The 19,910-nt window shown below is 33.7% G+C and overlaps 1 protein-coding gene across 2 annotated transcripts in view; it reads right to left on the bottom strand.

Moving 5' to 3' along the window:
• Cop1 (COP1 E3 ubiquitin ligase) overlaps positions 1-19,910 on the bottom strand; it is a 115,517-nt gene that overhangs the window by 69,262 nt on the left and 26,345 nt on the right. For both annotated transcript variants that reach the window (XM_051186062.1, XM_051186061.1), the window contains exons 7-9: positions 10,104-10,163; positions 8,756-8,832; positions 8,413-8,470 (exon numbers count right to left, since the gene is read on the bottom strand). In XM_051186062.1, coding sequence (XP_051042019.1) covers positions 8,413-8,470; positions 8,756-8,832; positions 10,104-10,163 — 195 coding nt within the window. The remainder of the gene's footprint in view (positions 1-8,412; positions 8,471-8,755; positions 8,833-10,103; positions 10,164-19,910) is intronic.

Raw genomic sequence — 19,910 nt, 5'->3', positions numbered from 1 at the left:
AAAAAGATACCCCAAGAAATAAATTACACTTTCCAAAAGGCCAGTGTCATGGAGAGCTCTAATAGTTCACAGGTAATGGAAAGATACACAACAAGCACAAGTTAGCAGTGATTCTGTGCCTGTCCTGTACCATTAGGTAGTTTTTGGGGTCCCTGCCCCCCTTTCTTATAAAGGTCATTATTACCATAAATGGGGGCTCATGCAGCATTTAAGAAGCTAAAGCTGGAGAACTGCTCTGAATCTGAGGCCAGAATGAGCTATGCCAGTTAGTTTCGGGACAGCCTGAATAACAGTTCTAAGACAGACAGACAGACAGACAGACAGACAGAGAGAGACACATCCCAGTATTTAAAAAAAGGATACTGAAGTTTTTAAAATTGGTTTTCAATGGTAATTTCTTAATTTTGCTCAAAATACAGAATTTATACAAAAACTCTAAAGCAAAAACAACAGATAATTATATTATAAAATACCTATACTATATAAAGATCATTATGGCTTTTCTTAATCATGTCAGCATTTTAAAATTCTATTTCACCTATTAAATTATTTTTTAAGAGTATAACAACTCACTCTATAACTGCAGGAGAACATTTTAAATTATTTTACTATGGCTGGGCATGTTTATGTTCCAGAATTTACTAGACTACAACCCATTTTTTTAAAATTTTTTTATGATATATGTGACTGTGAGGGTATATAATACATGTGCCACTGTCTATGCAGGCCAGAGAGAAGGGCACTGGAAACAATTGGAGTGACAAGTAGCTGTGAGCCACCCGACATGTACTGGGAACTGATATCAGGCCCTCTGGAAGAGCAAGCAGCAAGTGTTTGTATTGCTAAGCCATCTCTATGGCCCCAGTGTGTCATCTTTATGTAATACTTCAAATCATGTCTTAGAAGGGATTCCCATGTGTATAATTATTCAATCAAATGTTTCTAGCAATTGCCACATGTATATAGAAGACTACCAACTTCTCCATTTTCTTCTCTACTTCTCCTACACATACACATGCATGCATGAATAGGAATACAAATGCAGCCATGCAAAAATAAGAACACAGTCATGTGATACTTAAGAATGTTTTGATCCATAATAGGCTGGTTCCATAATGCTAGGAGCAGAAGAGCTTCTACTGTGATGAGACTATAACACACAACTCCCATGTTTGAACACTGTTGATTATTAACAAACCTCTTGTGTTGCCAATTGTGTAAGTGTACACCACAGGTAATTGTTTGCAGTACATAATATTAACTAATGAAAGTATAAAATAGCATTTTTTACTTGTGGGGAAAGCCACACTTATTTTAAAGACTGACTAATTAGAATCTTGTAACAGTAAAAAGTTGAACTTTGGTAAATTTGGAGTCAAAATTATCTTTTGACTATTTTTATTTAGTTCCGTTAATAGCTACCTACTGTATCTTGCTTATATAGTGTCACCTATTCTATCTTGTTTAGACCAGTTTCCATCATCAGGCACTTTTAGAATGCATAAACTTAGCAGATGGCTAGCTTTTTCCAAGCCCAAAACTAAGAATGTTACCACACAGCATCTGAAAGCCATTACCAGAAGTTTTCTAGATTTGGTACCATAACTAATCAAATGTTCCTATTTATGTTATTTAGTACATACACTGATTTATGACATTCTTTTGTTCTGTAACATAAAAAAGTTTGTGTAACTGCTTCCTCAAAGGAACATCTTTGTCCACAGGGCATGATCATTCATATATGGTACACAATAAATTCTCCTATTCCCTCTGCTCTAAGAATTGTCTCACAATTAGGCATGCATGGTATCTCATGCCTTTAATCCTAGCACTTTGAAGGCGGAATTAAGTGGATCTTTGTGAGTTTTGAGTCTGCTTGGTCAATGTACTAAGTTCCAGATCAGCAGGACCTGGATAGAGAAACCCTGTCTCAAAAACCAACTGATGATGATGATAAGGATGATGATGATAACAACAATAATACTATTTCATGATGACAGCATTAAACAACTCTGTTCCTAGATTATGTACTTTGTCTACCATACATTTTTGATAGTTTGGAATCCATTCCGACTTGTATACACTAAGTGCACTATAAAAGGTTTGATGGAAAGCAGACTCATCCATCCTCTCTTTATTGACAACTGGCTACACTTGTAAAAGTGTAGTGACTGACCTACAACACTGAAGTTTGTGTAAGTACATTCTATGATGCGCATACAGTAACAATAAACTAATGATGCATGTACCCTCCTCATCATAAATGATTTATGATTAGGTTTCTCGTTCTGAGTTCTCTGAAGCCAGTAAAAACCATCAGTGGATTTCTTTGGAACCATGTATTTGTCTCTTATTGTTGGGGACCATCACCATCCTCACTACCTCAGGCCTCTGAAATAGAAAATTACTGCCTCTTAAGAATTAAGTAAAATGTTCAGCAGAGCATTCCTAGATACAGGCTTGTGGTTTTACAACCAGTTAAACAATAGCACAGGATATTCTTCCTGTTGCAGTTTTACAGCCAGTTAAAGAATAGCTCAGGATATTCCTGCTGCTACGGCTTTGCAGCCAGTTAAAGACTAGTCCAAGGCATTCTTTCTACTGACCCTTTCATCCTGCCCAGTAGCAAACCCCCGCTCACATCCTGCCCATGGTCCTATATAAGCCTCCCCTGAGAAAATAAAATTTGACAGCTAGCTCAGAATACTGTCTTGCTGTCATCCTTTTTTTGTATCCCTTGTTCTTCGATTCCTCTAGGTGTTTCCCGGTTCGTCGCTGACTGCCTGCAGGTCGGGGCATCTTATTACAAAATTAAGAATCATGTCAGATGACATGAACATGGGTATTTTTTATGTCTTTAACCATGTCTTTTAGCAGCATTAACTCTATTTAGAATCTGCATTAAAAAAGTTATCAGTATCACAGTCATTTCTTTTTCTCTTAACAATTTATAGCAAGTAAGATAATTTATACACTATACTGAAGGTGTTTCCCAGCATGGGTCTAGATTTTTTTGTGGCCCTTTATAAGTATGTTGACTTATTTCATCACTTCTGTTTAATCAATTATGTATTTGATCTGGACTCTTTTAGCAAGTACATACAAGTAAATAGAAGGCACATTTCTATAAAGTGTTTTCCTAGTTATCACAACATATAGTTAATAATTCTTTACACCACTTCATAAACTCTATTAGCACACGTTATTAATGATATTTTCATTAGATTGTTGATTTGTATTTTGCTCCTTTAGTTACAGTATCCTTTTATGTTGATTGAGTAAATACTTTCTTCATATTAACCACCAATTCTTTCATCAAAAGAATTTTAATTAAGCCAATTGATCACATCCTTTGTATACTTAAAAAAGTACTACTGAGAATTTGTTAGCAGGAACCAATTAAATTAATAATTGAGCCTATCTAAATTGCCTTGTGACTGCTTTATTTTATTGTATTTTTAAAATTACACATTTAAAACTGCTACTCTTATTAATCTATACTAACCTAATTTATCCTATCTCGTGATAATAACTAACTTCGTTTGTCCTACGTGAGTTCTTCTATGAAAATCTCATTTTCATACTTTTATAATATTGTAGACTCCTTCAGTAAAAACATTGACTGTTTTTTGGGCATTTATTTCTGGAACTATTTAATGATTCAGAGTAATCACAGAAATCTATAGTTTGTCTTCCAAATTACAACAGTATATTCTATCTAAGATTCTAATCACAGAGTGCAGATGGCATGACATACCTTGTTTTAGAATCAATTCATTTTGCTAAGCTTTCCAGAGATAAAATAAAAAATCGTTTTAATGAAGGACACTAAGTACTCAAAAGAAAACTCAAAGTCTTTACACTTACACAAACCAGAGGAAAATCATGTCCACAGTACTCTATGCAACACACATTCCTGGCTTCATTCTATCTCCAATCATGGTTCTATCAAATAGCTTATTTATTTGTTGTTCCCGCTGTTAGAGCTTATACCCAAATTTAAAACTCTCTGTTTTCACTCAGAAGTCATCTTTATTTTACTATTGTCTTTCCAACTAGATTAGAAACTTGCTTAATATAGAAATGTTTGTGTTTTGATTTTGTTTGATGATGTGTCTTCAGACCCTATTATAGGGCTCTGTAAATACCAGCTAGCTAAAATACAAACAAACAAACAAACAAAAAAAAATGATTGAATGAGTGATTCTTTAACTATATACTGTCTGAGTAATATGCTTGGCTTAAAATATCAGCTCTCTCCTCTTACTAGCTACACTTTCTTGGTCAATCTCTTTAGATGTTCTATGTACCAGTTTCCTTCTTAAAAAATATGTGATATGTTTTAAGTATTTAAGTTACAGTATTAATAACTGGGAAGTAGCCATGAAAACCAATTAGAAAATAAATCTTACCTAATTATTTCCTTTAGTTTCTAATTGCTTTCCCCCCTTAACATACATTCTAATTCTTTATAACACTGCACAAGATACAACAGGCCCTTCACATTAGTAAGTTCAGATAAAAGAAAATCTGTACTGAATAGCTATAGACCTTTAAAAAGGGGGGGGGGTTTATTCCCTAAACAACACACTACAGTAACTAATAACGCTTTTATGATATATTAACTATTATAAGTAATCTAAAGATAGTCCAAAGTACATGGGATGATATACATAGGTATAAACACATATTACACCACTTTAGAAAAGGGACTTGGATATCCAGAAAGAAAGCCACAGGAAGAAAGCATGTGTATGGAAAGCCTGGGATGACTGAGTACACTGACATTCCGGGAAGAACACCTTTTATAAATGTGAAAACAGTATCAATCACTTAGATTTCTCCTTGAGCTCTACTTCAATCTGTACTTTGTTTTTGCTATCTTCTTCAGCTCATTATCTGCCAAGTTTATGCTAATCAGTGATTGTTGATCCCTTTGTATCAACTTATGTTAGTTTTGTCTCATATACTGTTATGACTAAGAGAAAAGCCAAGAGTGATTCATACCTGCAATCCTAGCGCTCAGAAGGCTGAGCAGAAATTATTCCAAGTATGAAAACATATGAGATCCATGAAAGATCATGCCTCAAATACCAATAACAATAGAGTGAAAGGTGAGAATTGAGAATTCATTAACTGCAGTCTAAGAAACTCTAGTAGGATTTACTCTCCAATAGCGCCCTCCCTTCTAAAAGGATGGATTCTGCTGGGAAGTACAAAATTTTGAGCATTCATTTATTCTACCCACAGAAATTTAGAAATCATCTCTTTTTAATTTATTTTTCTCTCCTTTTAAATCATTTGCAGGAACAGACTGACAACAGTTTTTTGAAGCAAAGCACCAGATACTGACATGAAGTTGCAAGATCTGGTATTTGCCCTGTTGGGTTTCAGTCTTGCTTTGTTCCACTTTTTCCTTGGTATGTCCTTATCCTTCCCTAATGCAATGAGAATGTACACTCTGTGTCATTGTATGTAGGATGCATATAATTTGTGGGTTTTGTTTTAATTTTACAAGAGGTTACAAATCAGATCGGTTAAAGAGATGAGAAGACAATTGAGACTTTTGAACAATCTTGAAACTGTTAAAGACTATGGTAAGAAGTAGAATATGGAAGATTGAAGGAGAAATATCTCTTATAGCCTCACAGATCTGAACACTTGGGTCCCCAGTGGGTGGTTCATTTTAGGGAAGTTTGGAGCCCTTAGGAGGTATGGCTGTATTGGAACAAGAATATCACTGGTGGTGTGTTTTATAGCTTGGGTCCACTTCCTCTAGACAGATGGAAACAATCTCTCTGCTACCTGACTGGCATGTTATCTCCACCATAATGAACTCTATTCCCTGGAACTGTAAGCTACAATAAATCCTGTTCTGGCTCAAAGTTGATTTTAGTCAGGCATTATTATCAACATGACTTTTTATTGTTGAAAACTGGGAAGATACTAATACAATACCCCAGGGCATCAGAAGCTTTTTGACTCATACTGGTAATGATATATAAAATGAAGAAAGTCATAAAAATTCTCAACTTATGAAAGGAGTTATATACTGATAAATATTAACAAAATGCATTTAGTACTTCTAGCCTACTAAACAGTAAAGTTTAACAAAACAATCCCTTAGAGCACTTGCTATTTACCCCACTGACTGCCTAAAAGGAAACTGCCGTCTGCTGTGCCGGCCCAGCACCACTGTAGACTACTGTATACTGTATATGGCTTGCTGAGAAGGGATCACAGCTCAGGTTCACATGGTTTTATCTGACTGTGAATTTCTTTTACACTATCTTACAGAGTTAAAAATGACAACTTTCAACATAGGAAAACAGCTACTTTTACTCTTTTTTTTTTTTTTTTTTTTTTTTTTTTTTTTCCCTACTAGATTCTATATTATCTTTTTCCTAGTTCCTGGAATTTGACAGAAAATCCAAAACCATGTTATATAACGAGTATAATAAAGACCTTTTCTTTGTCCTCCATCTAAACCTTCCACATCCCTCTAGTCACAGACATGTCTAATTATAGTGCCAAAACAAAGCAAGAGTTGGCTTAGTAAGAGTAACAAAAACAATCTACAGGATTAAGGCTCAAAAAAAAAAAAAAAAAAAATAGGAGCATTCAAGAAAGTAAAGTTTCATTTAGCATCAAAGCAAAACTGTTATGTGGAATAAATTCTCTCATAATAAACCTTACCTATACCAGAAGTAAGCTGGGGTATAAACAGCTAAATGGTAAATTGCTTGCTTAAATCAGCATGTAAGATGCAAATAAACAAAAAGCCAGAAGGGGAACAAGCAGAAGACAGTGAGGTGTACTGGGTAGAGGCAGGAGTCACTCACATTACTTTGGATGGTGAAGCAACAGTCATTCATATTACTTAGGATATAGTGTGCTTGTTATTTTCTGTAGTCTGCAAAGCAATTTTGGTTTCATACGTGCTTGATAAATTATGGAATGATGTATTTTGTTTAGCTGACTTTATCAAAGTCATAGGATGGCCTTGTCTGATATTTAGAATGTGAAATTATATTCAAAAGGAAAGTACCAAGACCTTGTTACAAACACTAAACCAGTTGGTTCCCAGATTCAGGACTGGCCTTTCTTGCTTAAGTTATTATAGTCTTTGAGGCTTTAAATTTCTACTAAGATACCTGGTAATAAATGATAAGAAACACCTGAATTAGGTGTTTCAATAAATATAGAGATACAAGCCACTCTATGAACTTTATACTATAAAAAAAGTTGTATTACTATAATATATATTTTTTTTTAAAACTAAGGTGGTAGAAAAGTTTAGCAGTAGAACACATGCCTAACAGGCACACAGCCCTGGATGCAATCTTGGTAATGCCAAAATCAGAACAAAAAAGGGTTTAACAAAGAAGGTCAACACAAGCATGCAAATTAAGATGATGATAATGTAACAAGCAGTTTCAAAACTATCAAACAGGTAGTCATCCTAGTTCATAGAAAGAATAAATTGGAAAGCTCTAGGTTCGAAGAGCTTTTCATTTACTTAAGATAACCTTTCCATAGAAAATATATGAATAAATGAGCATTAAAAACACTTTCTCTACAGATACTGGACCTAAATAGCATACTCTTACTGCTCATTTCCAGAATTTTACAATTACATTGTGATTACAAAATACAGCATCTTTATTTTTAAAGAAAGATATACTGAATAATCATGGGTAAAGAATATATGTCTATACCTTAAACAACCCAGAGGGAAAAAAACTGTAAAATGTAACTAAAATATACTTTAAAAAGCATATATAGGTAAAAAAAGAAATGAATGAGAATGTGATAAAAATTTTTAATAGTTGGACAAACTCTTTGAAATACATAGAGGAATTCTTTTTAGAAAGAAGTCTTACTAATTTTCCTTGAATCTGAAATTATTTGAATATAAAGGGCTTTTTGCTATTGTGTTTTTCTTTAAATACATAGCAGAACGCAAAAACTAAGACTAACAAATATCATCAATTCCCCAGTCAAACATGGAAAGAATAAAAGAATCATGCAATTAATTCAGACAGATAAGACAAGACTAGTGTTTATTTTATTCAAGTCTCTAGTCCATATAACTGTCTGCTTAATGCTTTAACATAATAATATGCAATGAATCAATAAATAACACCTTTCATATCTCTGAGACAAGTAATACCTGACAATATTTTCTTCCTCTTAAGGTCTGATATTAATCACATTAAAAACACTTGTTAAAAATTCTTAACACTGAAAAGCAAATAAACAATGATTCTGTTATAAACAAAAAAGTTAAGCCTACTAAAAGCATTATGTCATTATCAAAGAATATTTTAGTAAACTACTTTTTTTTTTAAACAATGTAGATGATTCCACTCATAGCAACCACCAAAACATACTGCTAAATGTGTAACTTACCTGAGAAGTCCCACTGAAACCTGAAGGTTGGCTGTATTCTGTAGAATCAATAATACTACTGCAAAATGAAGAAAGAATATAACTTCAGTACTTATATTATTTTAGTAACAGGAAAAGTTGATCTAAAATGTACAATTTATAAACCCAATATTTATAATTTTATGTAAACATGTATTGCCAATCATTTAATTAGACATCAAAGGGCCCTTTCAGGTCTTCAAATACACACCTACACCCCCCCACACACACACGCAGACTCTGCATTAAAAAGGCTCCTACGAACTAGAGTACCATGAACACATAATACAAAATCCCACACAATTACTAATGTGAAGCTTTGTACCTGTGTGATGGAGAAGGAGCTTCAAACTGAGGCACTGTGCTATCTTCACTAACAGGAGAGTACAAGCCACTCATTTCCTAAAATTGTAATTATTTAAGTTATCATACACACCCAAAATAGAAAATGTATAAATCAAAAAAGCATATGCATTATATTCTGTTCTAGCCCCATATTCTCATCGGTCTCTTTCTGTGTTCAACCACAAACTTCTCAAGGATTTCGTTCCATTGAGTAAAAAAAGCAAAGTCAATCTGAAATTAAGAAGGAAGCTTTTCCTAGCGTTAAAGGACTACTAAGACATTAAATACTATTCTAACTAATGAAAGCAACAGAAAAAGTAAAAAGGAAGTATACCAAAGAGGAACACAGTGTATTTTGTACAGTGAGCTGACTATTCATGCAGGTGATGCTCTATTAATGTATATTAAGATAAATAAAATGGTATAGTCACTGGATTATAACATTCAAATCTTCAAAGTAAATGACAGAAACTGGAATATATCTGTCACTCTCTAAGAGTAATCTATAAATAATAAAAGTAATAATTCTTGAATCAAATACTGACTTTGTTTAAAAATGACATAAATTATAATTTTTGTTTATTATCAACCCATAGGAAAAGGGGCTTGCCACATGATCACATAAATCACATCTGTGTATCTCACTAACTGGCCTCCCTTTTTCTTTGTTATATTTTGATTAATGGAAAAAACAGCAAATTTGAAAATATAACTAAAGGCACATAAAGAGATACTTATTTCTGGCTTAGTTAAAAAAAATAGCTAAAAAGGTAATATAAATACAACAAATCAGAAATATTATAAGGATACTGAGTTCCCAATAATTACTATAATGCTCATTATCCTTTGAAATGTTTTATATGTCAGCAAGAGGAAATTATGTGTATGAATAATTAAAGCACACACTAAATTTAAATGTAGACAAAAATGTAGTGACTTCAACTCACAATGGCCTATGAATCTCCCAATGAATTTCTATAAGTAATTTGTATTTTATTATGAACTCCAACAATACTGACAATGGATTAACATCACTTTTAATTGACATCAGTAGTATATAATAGATGTGGTAGATAATAAAAGAATGAGATAAGTTTTTAAAAAAATAATGAAGGGTTAGTAGGAAATGATTTAAATTAATCTGATTGCAAACAGAAACTTAAGCAAATTTGTTCCATTTAATCAATAATTATAACAAAAAGTCAATATAAACTTATTATAATTTATCTTCAAAAAAGTATTGAGACTTAGTCCCCCTGTACCAGCTGAACTGTCAATTAAGATTAAGATAAAACTATGAATAATGTGAGAAAGTCTTGATTTCTTACTTCCACTCTTTTAATATCTTCTTCCAAAACACTTAGTTCCTTCTGGATCTGTTCCAATTGCTGTAGATTAAAGAAAGGAAGAAAAAAATCTAATCTAAATCACATTTTCAGCACCATGATAAAAAAAATGAGCCTTAGATTTGGTTAAAAGAAAAAAGGATACTAAACTGACCACTAAGAGTAAATAAAGGGACTAAAAGAAAAAAAAAATCATGAATCTAAACATGTCTATGGCAACAAAAAGTTATGTTTATTTATAATAAAAATATGAAAATAAAAATAACAATAAAGTGATTTAAAAATAAAAGATATCCAAAATGGTTTTACATTTCTTCATTTAGTTGACCTTTTTTTTTAAAGGCACATGTTGTAACCCTCTTTATTAGTGTAACGGTGGTTGAATCACTGTAATTTTAGTCATTGTAACTTTACATTGAAATTTACATTTCATGACTTTTAAAAACATTTAAGCGTTTAGTTTTTCATATTGTTTCCATTGCATCATAACCACTTGCAAGTCATTAAAATGTAAGCATTTGAATCATAATATTCAATTATATACTAAACATTCCTTTCTTATCAGAGATTTAAGATGTTTGAAAATATCATAAACCTAGAACATAAGTGTCTTAAATATTATCATTTTCATTGTATTAAAAGGTTATTTTAGATGTTAAGAGATGATAAAAATATGAATTAATCAATAGAAATGGTCATTAAAATTTTCATTATATACCAAGCTGCTTTCCAGAAACTCTATTCTACCCAGAGTAATCATAATTGGCTGTTTTACTTTAACTCAAATGTATTGAACCATTTAAAACTATGAAACAGTAACAGATAATTGCATGATACTGATTGCCATATTTGAAGCAGATACTACATCTATTAGGAAAATGAGGCACAGAGTAACTAGGTAATTTGTTGAAGACTATTCAGTGGTAAGCAGGAGAACTGAAATTACAATCAAAGCAGCTTTTTTGCTGTAGGTGGTAAGCTTCAACCACGGCAACACTTTCTCAAGACAACAGCACGCTACAGCTTAGTCCTTAAAGCTGGTAGGAAAGCATTTTTCATGGTCTGTTAGTATGAGTATCATCTACTGCAGCAAGATAAGCACAGTGAGTACTATCTAAATGATAAACGTTTGATTCAAATGTTTGTCACCTTAGCACATTGTACTTAGTACAGTACCATGGAGGCAATCTTCACAAGCAGGATCCAAGTGGAATTAGATCTTAAATCCAAATGGAGCCTTAAAGGACTTAATTATTAGAATTTTACAATAGGTAAACACAAAATAGAAAGAATAAATAAGAACAATTGATAAGGCTATAAAGAAAGGAAATAGTAAAAGGAGTTCAAGGTACATTTGCCTAATACCAACCTAATCAAAACAGATGAATCAAAGACTGGACAGTAGAGAAAGCTAACATTAAAGAGGCACATTAACTAAGAATTAATTAAGTAAGACACATTAACTAGAAGGAGACAAAAGTCAGATTTAGCCACCAAATCCAGATAGAAGATATATTCATCAGAAAAATCAATGGTTACAAAACAGTGATTAATATTACCAAATGTTTTTAACTAAACATTGCATCATCTTTAAGAAAACCTTACTCATTCACAGCATTTCTATCAATTAAAACACTATTTAGTGTCTTGCCCGAAGACAGTAACTGACAACTTGGAATTCTTTCAAATAAAGGTTGTTCAAGTGGCCATTTTTTTTAATGCCCTAGATTCATAGAGTACACACAAACCTTCAACTTCCTCTACATTCATTCCATTGCTATTTCCAACAATCTGACCTCCACTCTGACATAAAAAGTACTCGAGCTCAGCTCACAGGAGAGGCACACAGTTAAATATCTATCATCCTTTTTAGCCGTCTGTAAACATCCCAGTTATTCCTCACCATTGCTGAGGTTTTGTTTTACAAACATTTAAAATTCCAATGGTTCTGGCTTCTAAGTCATCAAAGCATTCTCATGGTCACCTCTTTGATATTCTAATTTAGTTCTTTTGAAATGAATTACTCCTAAATATCTTTATTAAAAATTATGTTATTCTGAAGGTTCTTATTAAAATGAATATTAAAAACAGTTAAAATAAAAATCATAGATAATCCACATTTTGGTAATTAACACAGCCAGGATAAAATCAGTAATCTTTGTATTAAAACTTGAAATATGAGAGAAATTCTAATGTCATCCAAAAATGCCACAATAGCCAATTCTTTGTCTCATCTTTCTAGTGTCCCAATATACCTATTTTAATACTTAAAAGCTGCTATATACTTAAGATAAAATTACAAAAAAAAAAAAATGGCCAATATCAAATAATTTATACTCTTAAAATCAAGATTTCATCAGGGCTAGAGAGATGGCTCAGTAGCTAAAGCAGTTGCTGTTCTTTCAAGTACCTGGGTTGGATTACTAACACCCACATGGCAGTTTACAACCATATGTTAACTTCAGTTCCAGGGGATCCCTTGCCTTCTTCTGGCCTCCACAAGTACCAGGCATGTGTTATACACAGATATACACACAGTCAAAACGTCCATGCACACAAAATAAAAAAATAAAAATTAAATACTTTTAATCCCAGAACTTGGGAAGCAGAGGCAGATAATCACTATGAGTTTGAGGCCAGCCTGGTCTACAGAGAGAGAGTTCCAGGACAGTTAAGGCTGTTACAAATAGACCCTATCTCCAAAAACAAAAACTCAAGAATTTTACAAGAATCTATTTTAAATGGAACAACTAACTAGGGTACAGCACTATCCTACTGGTATTAAAACTAATTTTAGATGTCAGACAAGAAATTAAAATGGAATAGAAGTCTGAAGGAGAGGAAATGCTTAGAAATTACATATTAGATTCAGGGCATTTCCATCTCAAGATATTGACACAAGATATTATATTTTAGTACTAGTACATAGAAGACAAAGAATAAACACCTAAAAGAAGAACTGTGCTAAATTTAGCATACAGGCATCATAACTACTAGAATAAGACAGAGAAGTCCAAGTCTGTTGAAGTCCATAAAAGTGAAGTTCCTATAAATGAAAATCACTCAGAACTTGAGAATGATAAATTCAATCAAATTTGACTTAATAAAAATACAGAGTCTGAAGCAACTAAAATAGTAAACAACAATGGTAATTCAGAACATATTCCTAACACATCAGTAGCATGTACTTCCTGAACAGTGTGAAAATACAAAGAAGAAATACTTAAAAAACACAAAGAAAAAAAAAAAATCTTGGAATCATTATAAAAGAGTTTGCTGGGTGGTGGTGGCGCATGCCTTTCGTCCAAGCAATCTGGAGGCAGAGGCAGGCATATCTCAAAAAACAAAACAAAAAAAGTTTGAAATTGAAGACTATCACTAACAACAGCTTTGGAATAGGCAAGAATCTTTCTCACTTCACTAAATTTTTACTACTGGTTTGATAAAATAAATATTAAGCTCACTATGTAAATTCAATTATATAGCATTATTACTTACAATAAATTACACACAAGTAATCTAAAACAAACAAAAGAATATACTATTAGAGAGGAGGCTGTTAATCAAGAGAAAACAGCAAAGCTCAGTTTATACTAATTCTAAAAGAGAAACTGCCAAGAGCAAAACATGTAACCAAAGTGTAAAGAAAGTCAAAACCCTTATTGTTCTATATAATAATAATAATAAAGATACATACTTTATATCTAATGGCAGTCTTAACATTAAGACTTCATTCAGCCCTCCTACAGAATCTTTTTTAAGCCAAGAAACAAATAAAACAAAAAATAAACAAAGAAGTAAATGAACAAACCAGGGGAAACAAGATAGCTTATTTAAAAGAAAATGTAAATGAATGGTAACACCAATGCATGACAGTAAGAGAGAAATTGTTAGGGGCTGGAGAGGTGTCTCAGTAGGTAAGGTGATTGCATGCATGATCACATGGCAATGTGATCAGAATCCTAGTACCTACTAAAATGAAGGGCAGTCATGGCAAGTTGCCTATAATCCCAGGTGTTGGAGACAGATCCAGGGGAAGCCATGAGCAAGCTGGCTAGGCAGACAAGCTGAGTCATGATTGTAAGGTCCAATCAAAGATCCTACCTCATAGAAAGCAACTGAGGAAGACACTTGACAATAGCATCTGACTTCTAGTATGTATGTATGTATGTATGTATGTATGTACGTACGTACACACACGTACACACACACACACACACACATGTCAACAACCCACAAACTAGTTTGTACATGCATACTCAATAAGACACAAATTATTATAAATTAGAGCAACTACTGGGGGGAGATATCTAAAACTAGATGTACTAAAAACAAACAAACATTCAAATGGCCAAGAACATGCCTATAATCCCAGCACGTAGAAGATGGAAGCTAGAGAATCAGAAGTTCAAGGTCATCCTTGGCTTGTTGAAGGCCAGCCTAATTAATCCACATACAGCTTAAAATAAACAAATAAAAAACTCACCTACCCTAAAACAAAATAAACAAAAACAGTACAAATAAAAGAGGAATTTTGAGAAACTAGTGAAGAAATCATGTGGAGAAAAATATATTAACAGGACAATGAGAGGGTTCAGTGGGAAAAAATACTCAGAAGGAAAAAATACTCAGAAAAGAACTGAGTTCATTCTCTGGAACCCAAAGTAGGAGAGAATACACTCTTGGAGGTTGTCCTCTGACCTTCACACCCATGAAAGTAGTCATGTGGCACGCTCCTATACATACAATTGTAACAGGAACAAATGTTTTTTTTTTTTTTTATTTAATATAATAAATGTTTTAAAGGATAAGCACAAAACAATAAAGTAACACGTTTAATTGGTGTTTACAATAGTTCCACACTAGGTCTAAATATAATAAAGACAAAGTATTTTTTTAAACTGGGGATTAGTTGGTAAATGTATACCTTAATAATAATAGCACAAGAACCTCTGTTTAAACCCTAGAATTTGTGTTTAAAAGCTGGGTGGGGTGGTCCATGATTATAATCCCAGCACTGAGGAAGCTGAGGCAGCCTGGACAGCCAGCTTACTTTACTTGGCAGGTTCTAGGTCAGTGTGGTTGTTGTCTGGCTTCCAGACGTACAAATATGCACACCTGCATGCACATGAAAGCATACTGCAGCTATATACAATCAGGGATATAACTGTTCTAGAATCAATGACAGGATGACAAAGATTCAGTAAAAAAGTAAAAAAAAAAAAAAAAAAAAAAAAAAGTCAACATACATTAACAAGTTTACACTATACCTGATAAGTTCAGAACTTACTACCAGATGACAAATATTATATGCAAAGAAATTAAATCATTTTCAAGGAATGAACCTAACAAAGAAAGCAAAGAAAACATCTATAAAAAAAGCTATGAAACACTGAAGAGAGAAATTGTAGGAGACATTAGAAGGTAGAAGTAGCTCTCACGTTCAGGGATCAGCAAAATTAATATTGTAAACATGAAAACATGACAGTATCACTAACAAAATTTATAGATTCAATGTAATCTCCTATAAAATTCCAGTGATACTCTTACAGAAATAGAAAAATAAAATCCTAAAGTTCAAAAAAAAGAAAAAAAAGCCACAAAAACCTCAATTCTGACCAAAAGAAACAAGTTAGATACAATAACACATAATTTCAAATTATACAATAGTGCAACAATGAAGAAAACCAAATGGTTACCACACAAAAAAGGGTAAGACTAGAATAAAGGATCTAAAAATGTCAAGTAACTACATCCACAGAATTCTAAACAACGGGTACAAAACACATCTTGAGCAACCGTGGAAAGGCTACCATAAATGCCCTTCCCTGATAGTGAGATCAGCAAATAACTTATCCACCATCATGGAGCCCTCATCTAGTACCTGTTGGAAACAGAAGCAAACACCCATACCTAACACTGAGTCAAACTAGAATCCAGATGCAGAGGGAGAGGACAAGACCAGGTTGCTGAAACATATAGAGACAGCTGACCTGAACAAGGAGGAGCTAATGGGCCCCCAGACTGATAGCTGGGAATCCAGCATGGGACTGACTCAGACCTCCTGAATATGGGTCTCAGCCAGAAGGACTGAGCAGTCTAAGGGACCTCAGACAGTGGAACCAGGATATATTCCTGGTGCACAAAAGGACCTTGCGGACATATCCCCCATGAAGGGATAACTGCCTTAACCTAGAGACAGGAGACAAGTCCTAGTCCCTACTTCAAATGACTTGACAGATTTACATGACCCCACCTGGATGGCATAACCCTACATTTGGAACGGGGGTGGGGGGTGGGAGGGTGGAGAAATGGGAGGGAAGGGTGGTCAGGGTGCATGTGAGGGGGCAGAGAGGTTAAGAAGGAGGGAGGAAGCAGGAACTGGGATCGACATGTAAAATAAAAAATAAAAAAAAAACACACATCTTGAGGAAAAGCAGTCTGTCTGGCAAATGATGGCATGAAAATTGGATACACACATGTAAAATAATGAAAATAGATTTCCACCACTTGCCCAGTGTTTCAAAACAAACAAACAAAAAACCAATTCAAATACCTTACTGTAAGACCTGACATGGCCAGGTGGTGGTGGTATACACTTTTAATCCCAGCACTCAGGAATTAGAGATAGGTTGATCTCTGTGATTTCGAGATCAGCCTGGTCTACTGTGAGAGTTCTAGGACAGGCTCGAAAGCTACAGAGAAACCCTTTATCAACCCCCCCCCACCACCAAAAAAAGAGATCTGAAAAAGTAAGCATAAAGAACTAGCACAGACAAGGACATTCTGAATGAAGTGTTCCAACAAGAATCACCAAGTGAAGCTAAAACAAAGTAAAAGCTTCTGCATTGAGAAGGAGAGGGAGGACCTAGTTCCTACTCCAAATTACTTGGCAGATTCTGTTGACCCCTCCTAGAAGGCATCACCTTCCCTGTAGAGTTGGTGGGGGGATGGAAGGGTAGTCAGGGGGCATGGGAGAGAGGGAGGGATAGGAAACTGAGATCAATTGTAAAATAAGGAAATATAAATAAAAGATTCTTTAGCAAAAAAAAAAAAAAAAAAAAAAAACTTCTGCACAAATTAAAGGTGTGCCTAAAGCTATAGAGTGACCTCAAGGGCAACCTGGCCAAATAAGTGAAAACTTAAAAAAAAAAAAAAAAAAAAAAAAAAGGAAAAGAGGAAAAAGAAAGAAAACAAGCTAGCCTGTAGCCTGGAGATTTAGCTCTCAGTAGTATCAGTAGTAGACCTCCATCCTGCCTAGCATGCATTAAGTCTATAAGTTTAATCTTTAGTAACAAAAGGAAAAAAAGAAAAATCCTTGAAGACTACTAGGGAGCTATCCCAAACTGAAGGGTAATGGAACATAAACACAATCAAACTATATCACATGCATATTTGAAGATGTCACAATAAAACTTTGGTGGTACACACCCTTAATTTCAGCACTCAGGAGGCAGAGGCAGGCGGATCTCTGTGAGTTCTAGGCCAGACAGGTGCCAGGATAGGCTCCAAAGTTACACAAAGAAACCTTGTCTTGAAAAACCAAACCAAACCAAACCCTTATTATCTTGTGCAATTAATGTATGCTAATACAGTATAGAGTACAAACCTGAGATCCCCGTATTCTAAAGGCTCAGGCAGTAAAATTGAGAATTCAAAGCCAGCCCAAGCTACACAGTACTGTTTGAGGCCAGCCTGGGCCTCAATACAGCAAGACCCTCTCTCAAAAAAGGAGGAATTAAAATTAAAACATTAAGTCAGGGTGTTTTTGTTTTGGGACAACTAAACCATCAAATGAGAAAAAAAATAAAAATCTTCATATTCAAGTAATGCTTATGTCTAAGTACTAAAAACAGTCCACACATAAATTACAATTCAAAAACATTTGATGTAGCTTAAAAAAAAAGTACAACCACAAACCCCTGTATAACAAAGTCTATATAATTATAAAGCACATACAGAGCAGTATGTGAGAAACACACAAGTAGCAAGGGAGTGATAATAAAGAATAGAAACAAAACAGAGCACAGCATAAACAAAGTCAAAAGCTGATTCTTAGAATAAAATTGATATATTCCTGGAAAGAAGAAATCAAGGGGAAAAGAAGAACAATAATGCTATAACTAATATCAGAAATGAAAGGTTACTAAGTTTTGACAACAATAAAAAATTGAGAACAAACTTACATCAAAAGTTCATGGTAGAGAACTTCTCAGAAAAGAACATATAAAAAGCAACCAATACACATCTGAATCAGCATGTAACAGTTTAACTGAATCAATAATCTGAAATCTATTAAAAACAAATTAGATCTAGAAGGCTTTTCTAGTTAGATTCTAAACACAGACAAAAAGAAATGCATCACAGACTTCATTAATTCTGCTTTCCTCAAAAGAACCAGAAGAGTGTACACATCCCAAGTCACCTTTGCTAAGTTGCACAAGATCTGTGTAACAAAAAACAACACTTTACCATCTCACCAAAGAACATTGACACAAAAAACTTTATAAATACTAACAATCCAAATCACACATAGGGGTACACAAAAGCATACATTTTGCTTTACACAGAGCTGAATTCAAGTAAAAGGATAAACTATCCTGGTGGAGTATCCTAGAATGCAAAACATTCTATAAAAGATGACCCTGAGACAATCTTGATAGCTGGTCACTACAGGCACATAGCTAAACCTATTATTTATCCAGATTAACAGAATGAAAAAAGATAAATGCTACAATTATCTCAGATGTACAAAATTCCTGAAGTATACTGAATCCCATTCATAACTGAAGAAAAGGAAATCCTCTTACTCAGGGGGATAGAAATGTTATTTCCTTGGATGATTAAAAGCAAACAAAAACCCTAAGGGGGGGGAGAGGGGAATAACCTACAGAAAACTCCATACCTAATGGTGACACGTCGAATGATTTCACTTTGTGATCAGCATCAAGACTAGGATGCTCAGCTATCACCACTTCTATTCATCACTGTACCGGATGTCCTAGCCAGCAGAGTAAGACAAGAAAAATAAATAAAAGATATAAGGATCATAGAGAAAGACATTGAATTGTTAATTGCAGATTATGGTGTGTACATAGAAAACAAAAGAATCTACAAATAAGAATTAATGAAAGTCTAACAAGGCTTCTGGGGACTAAGAATATGTAAGGCAGCTGAATTTCTATGTATCAGCAATAATAATAAAATTAAATTAAAGATATACCTATATTTGCACTGAAAGGTAGCTTTGGAAAGTATCAAAAATTTTAAAAATGGTTTAAAACATAAAGTATATAGAAATACCATGTTCATGGGTTCAAAGGCACAATGACATATATTCTTCCCAATTTTCTATAAAATCAATGTAATCCCCGTAAAAACCTCAGCAGGTTTAACATGGAAATGTATTAGCTGATTCAAACATGTGTAAGGAAATGGAGAGCCATAAACACATAAGAGTTTCTTCAAGAAAAGCAGTTACTTTAGGTTCTAGTATATATTATGGTACTTCCCAAAGCATAGACAAGTATGGGAGTAGAAAAAGAAAGCCTAAAGGCATATATATGTATGTACATATGAACACAAAAAGAATGAAGGTGAGTACCTTCACAATAATGGGGCAAAGAACGTATTTTTAATAAAAACTGCCTGGGCAGCTGTGGATCCATGTAAAAAAAATCTCTAAACACTACATTATATATAAAAATTTCCAAGTAAAGCAAAATTCAAAATGTGAATTATAATATAACAAAGTTTCAATTAAAAGACAGTACGGGAAAATAGTTCCAT

This window comes from Phodopus roborovskii, unplaced genomic scaffold (assembly GCF_943737965.1).
Source record: "Phodopus roborovskii unplaced genomic scaffold, PHOROB, whole genome shotgun sequence".
Classification (NCBI taxonomy): Eukaryota; Metazoa; Chordata; class Mammalia; order Rodentia; family Cricetidae; genus Phodopus; species Phodopus roborovskii.
Note: the sequence above shows the minus strand (reverse complement) of the source record. Positions and strands in the feature narration are given on the sequence as shown.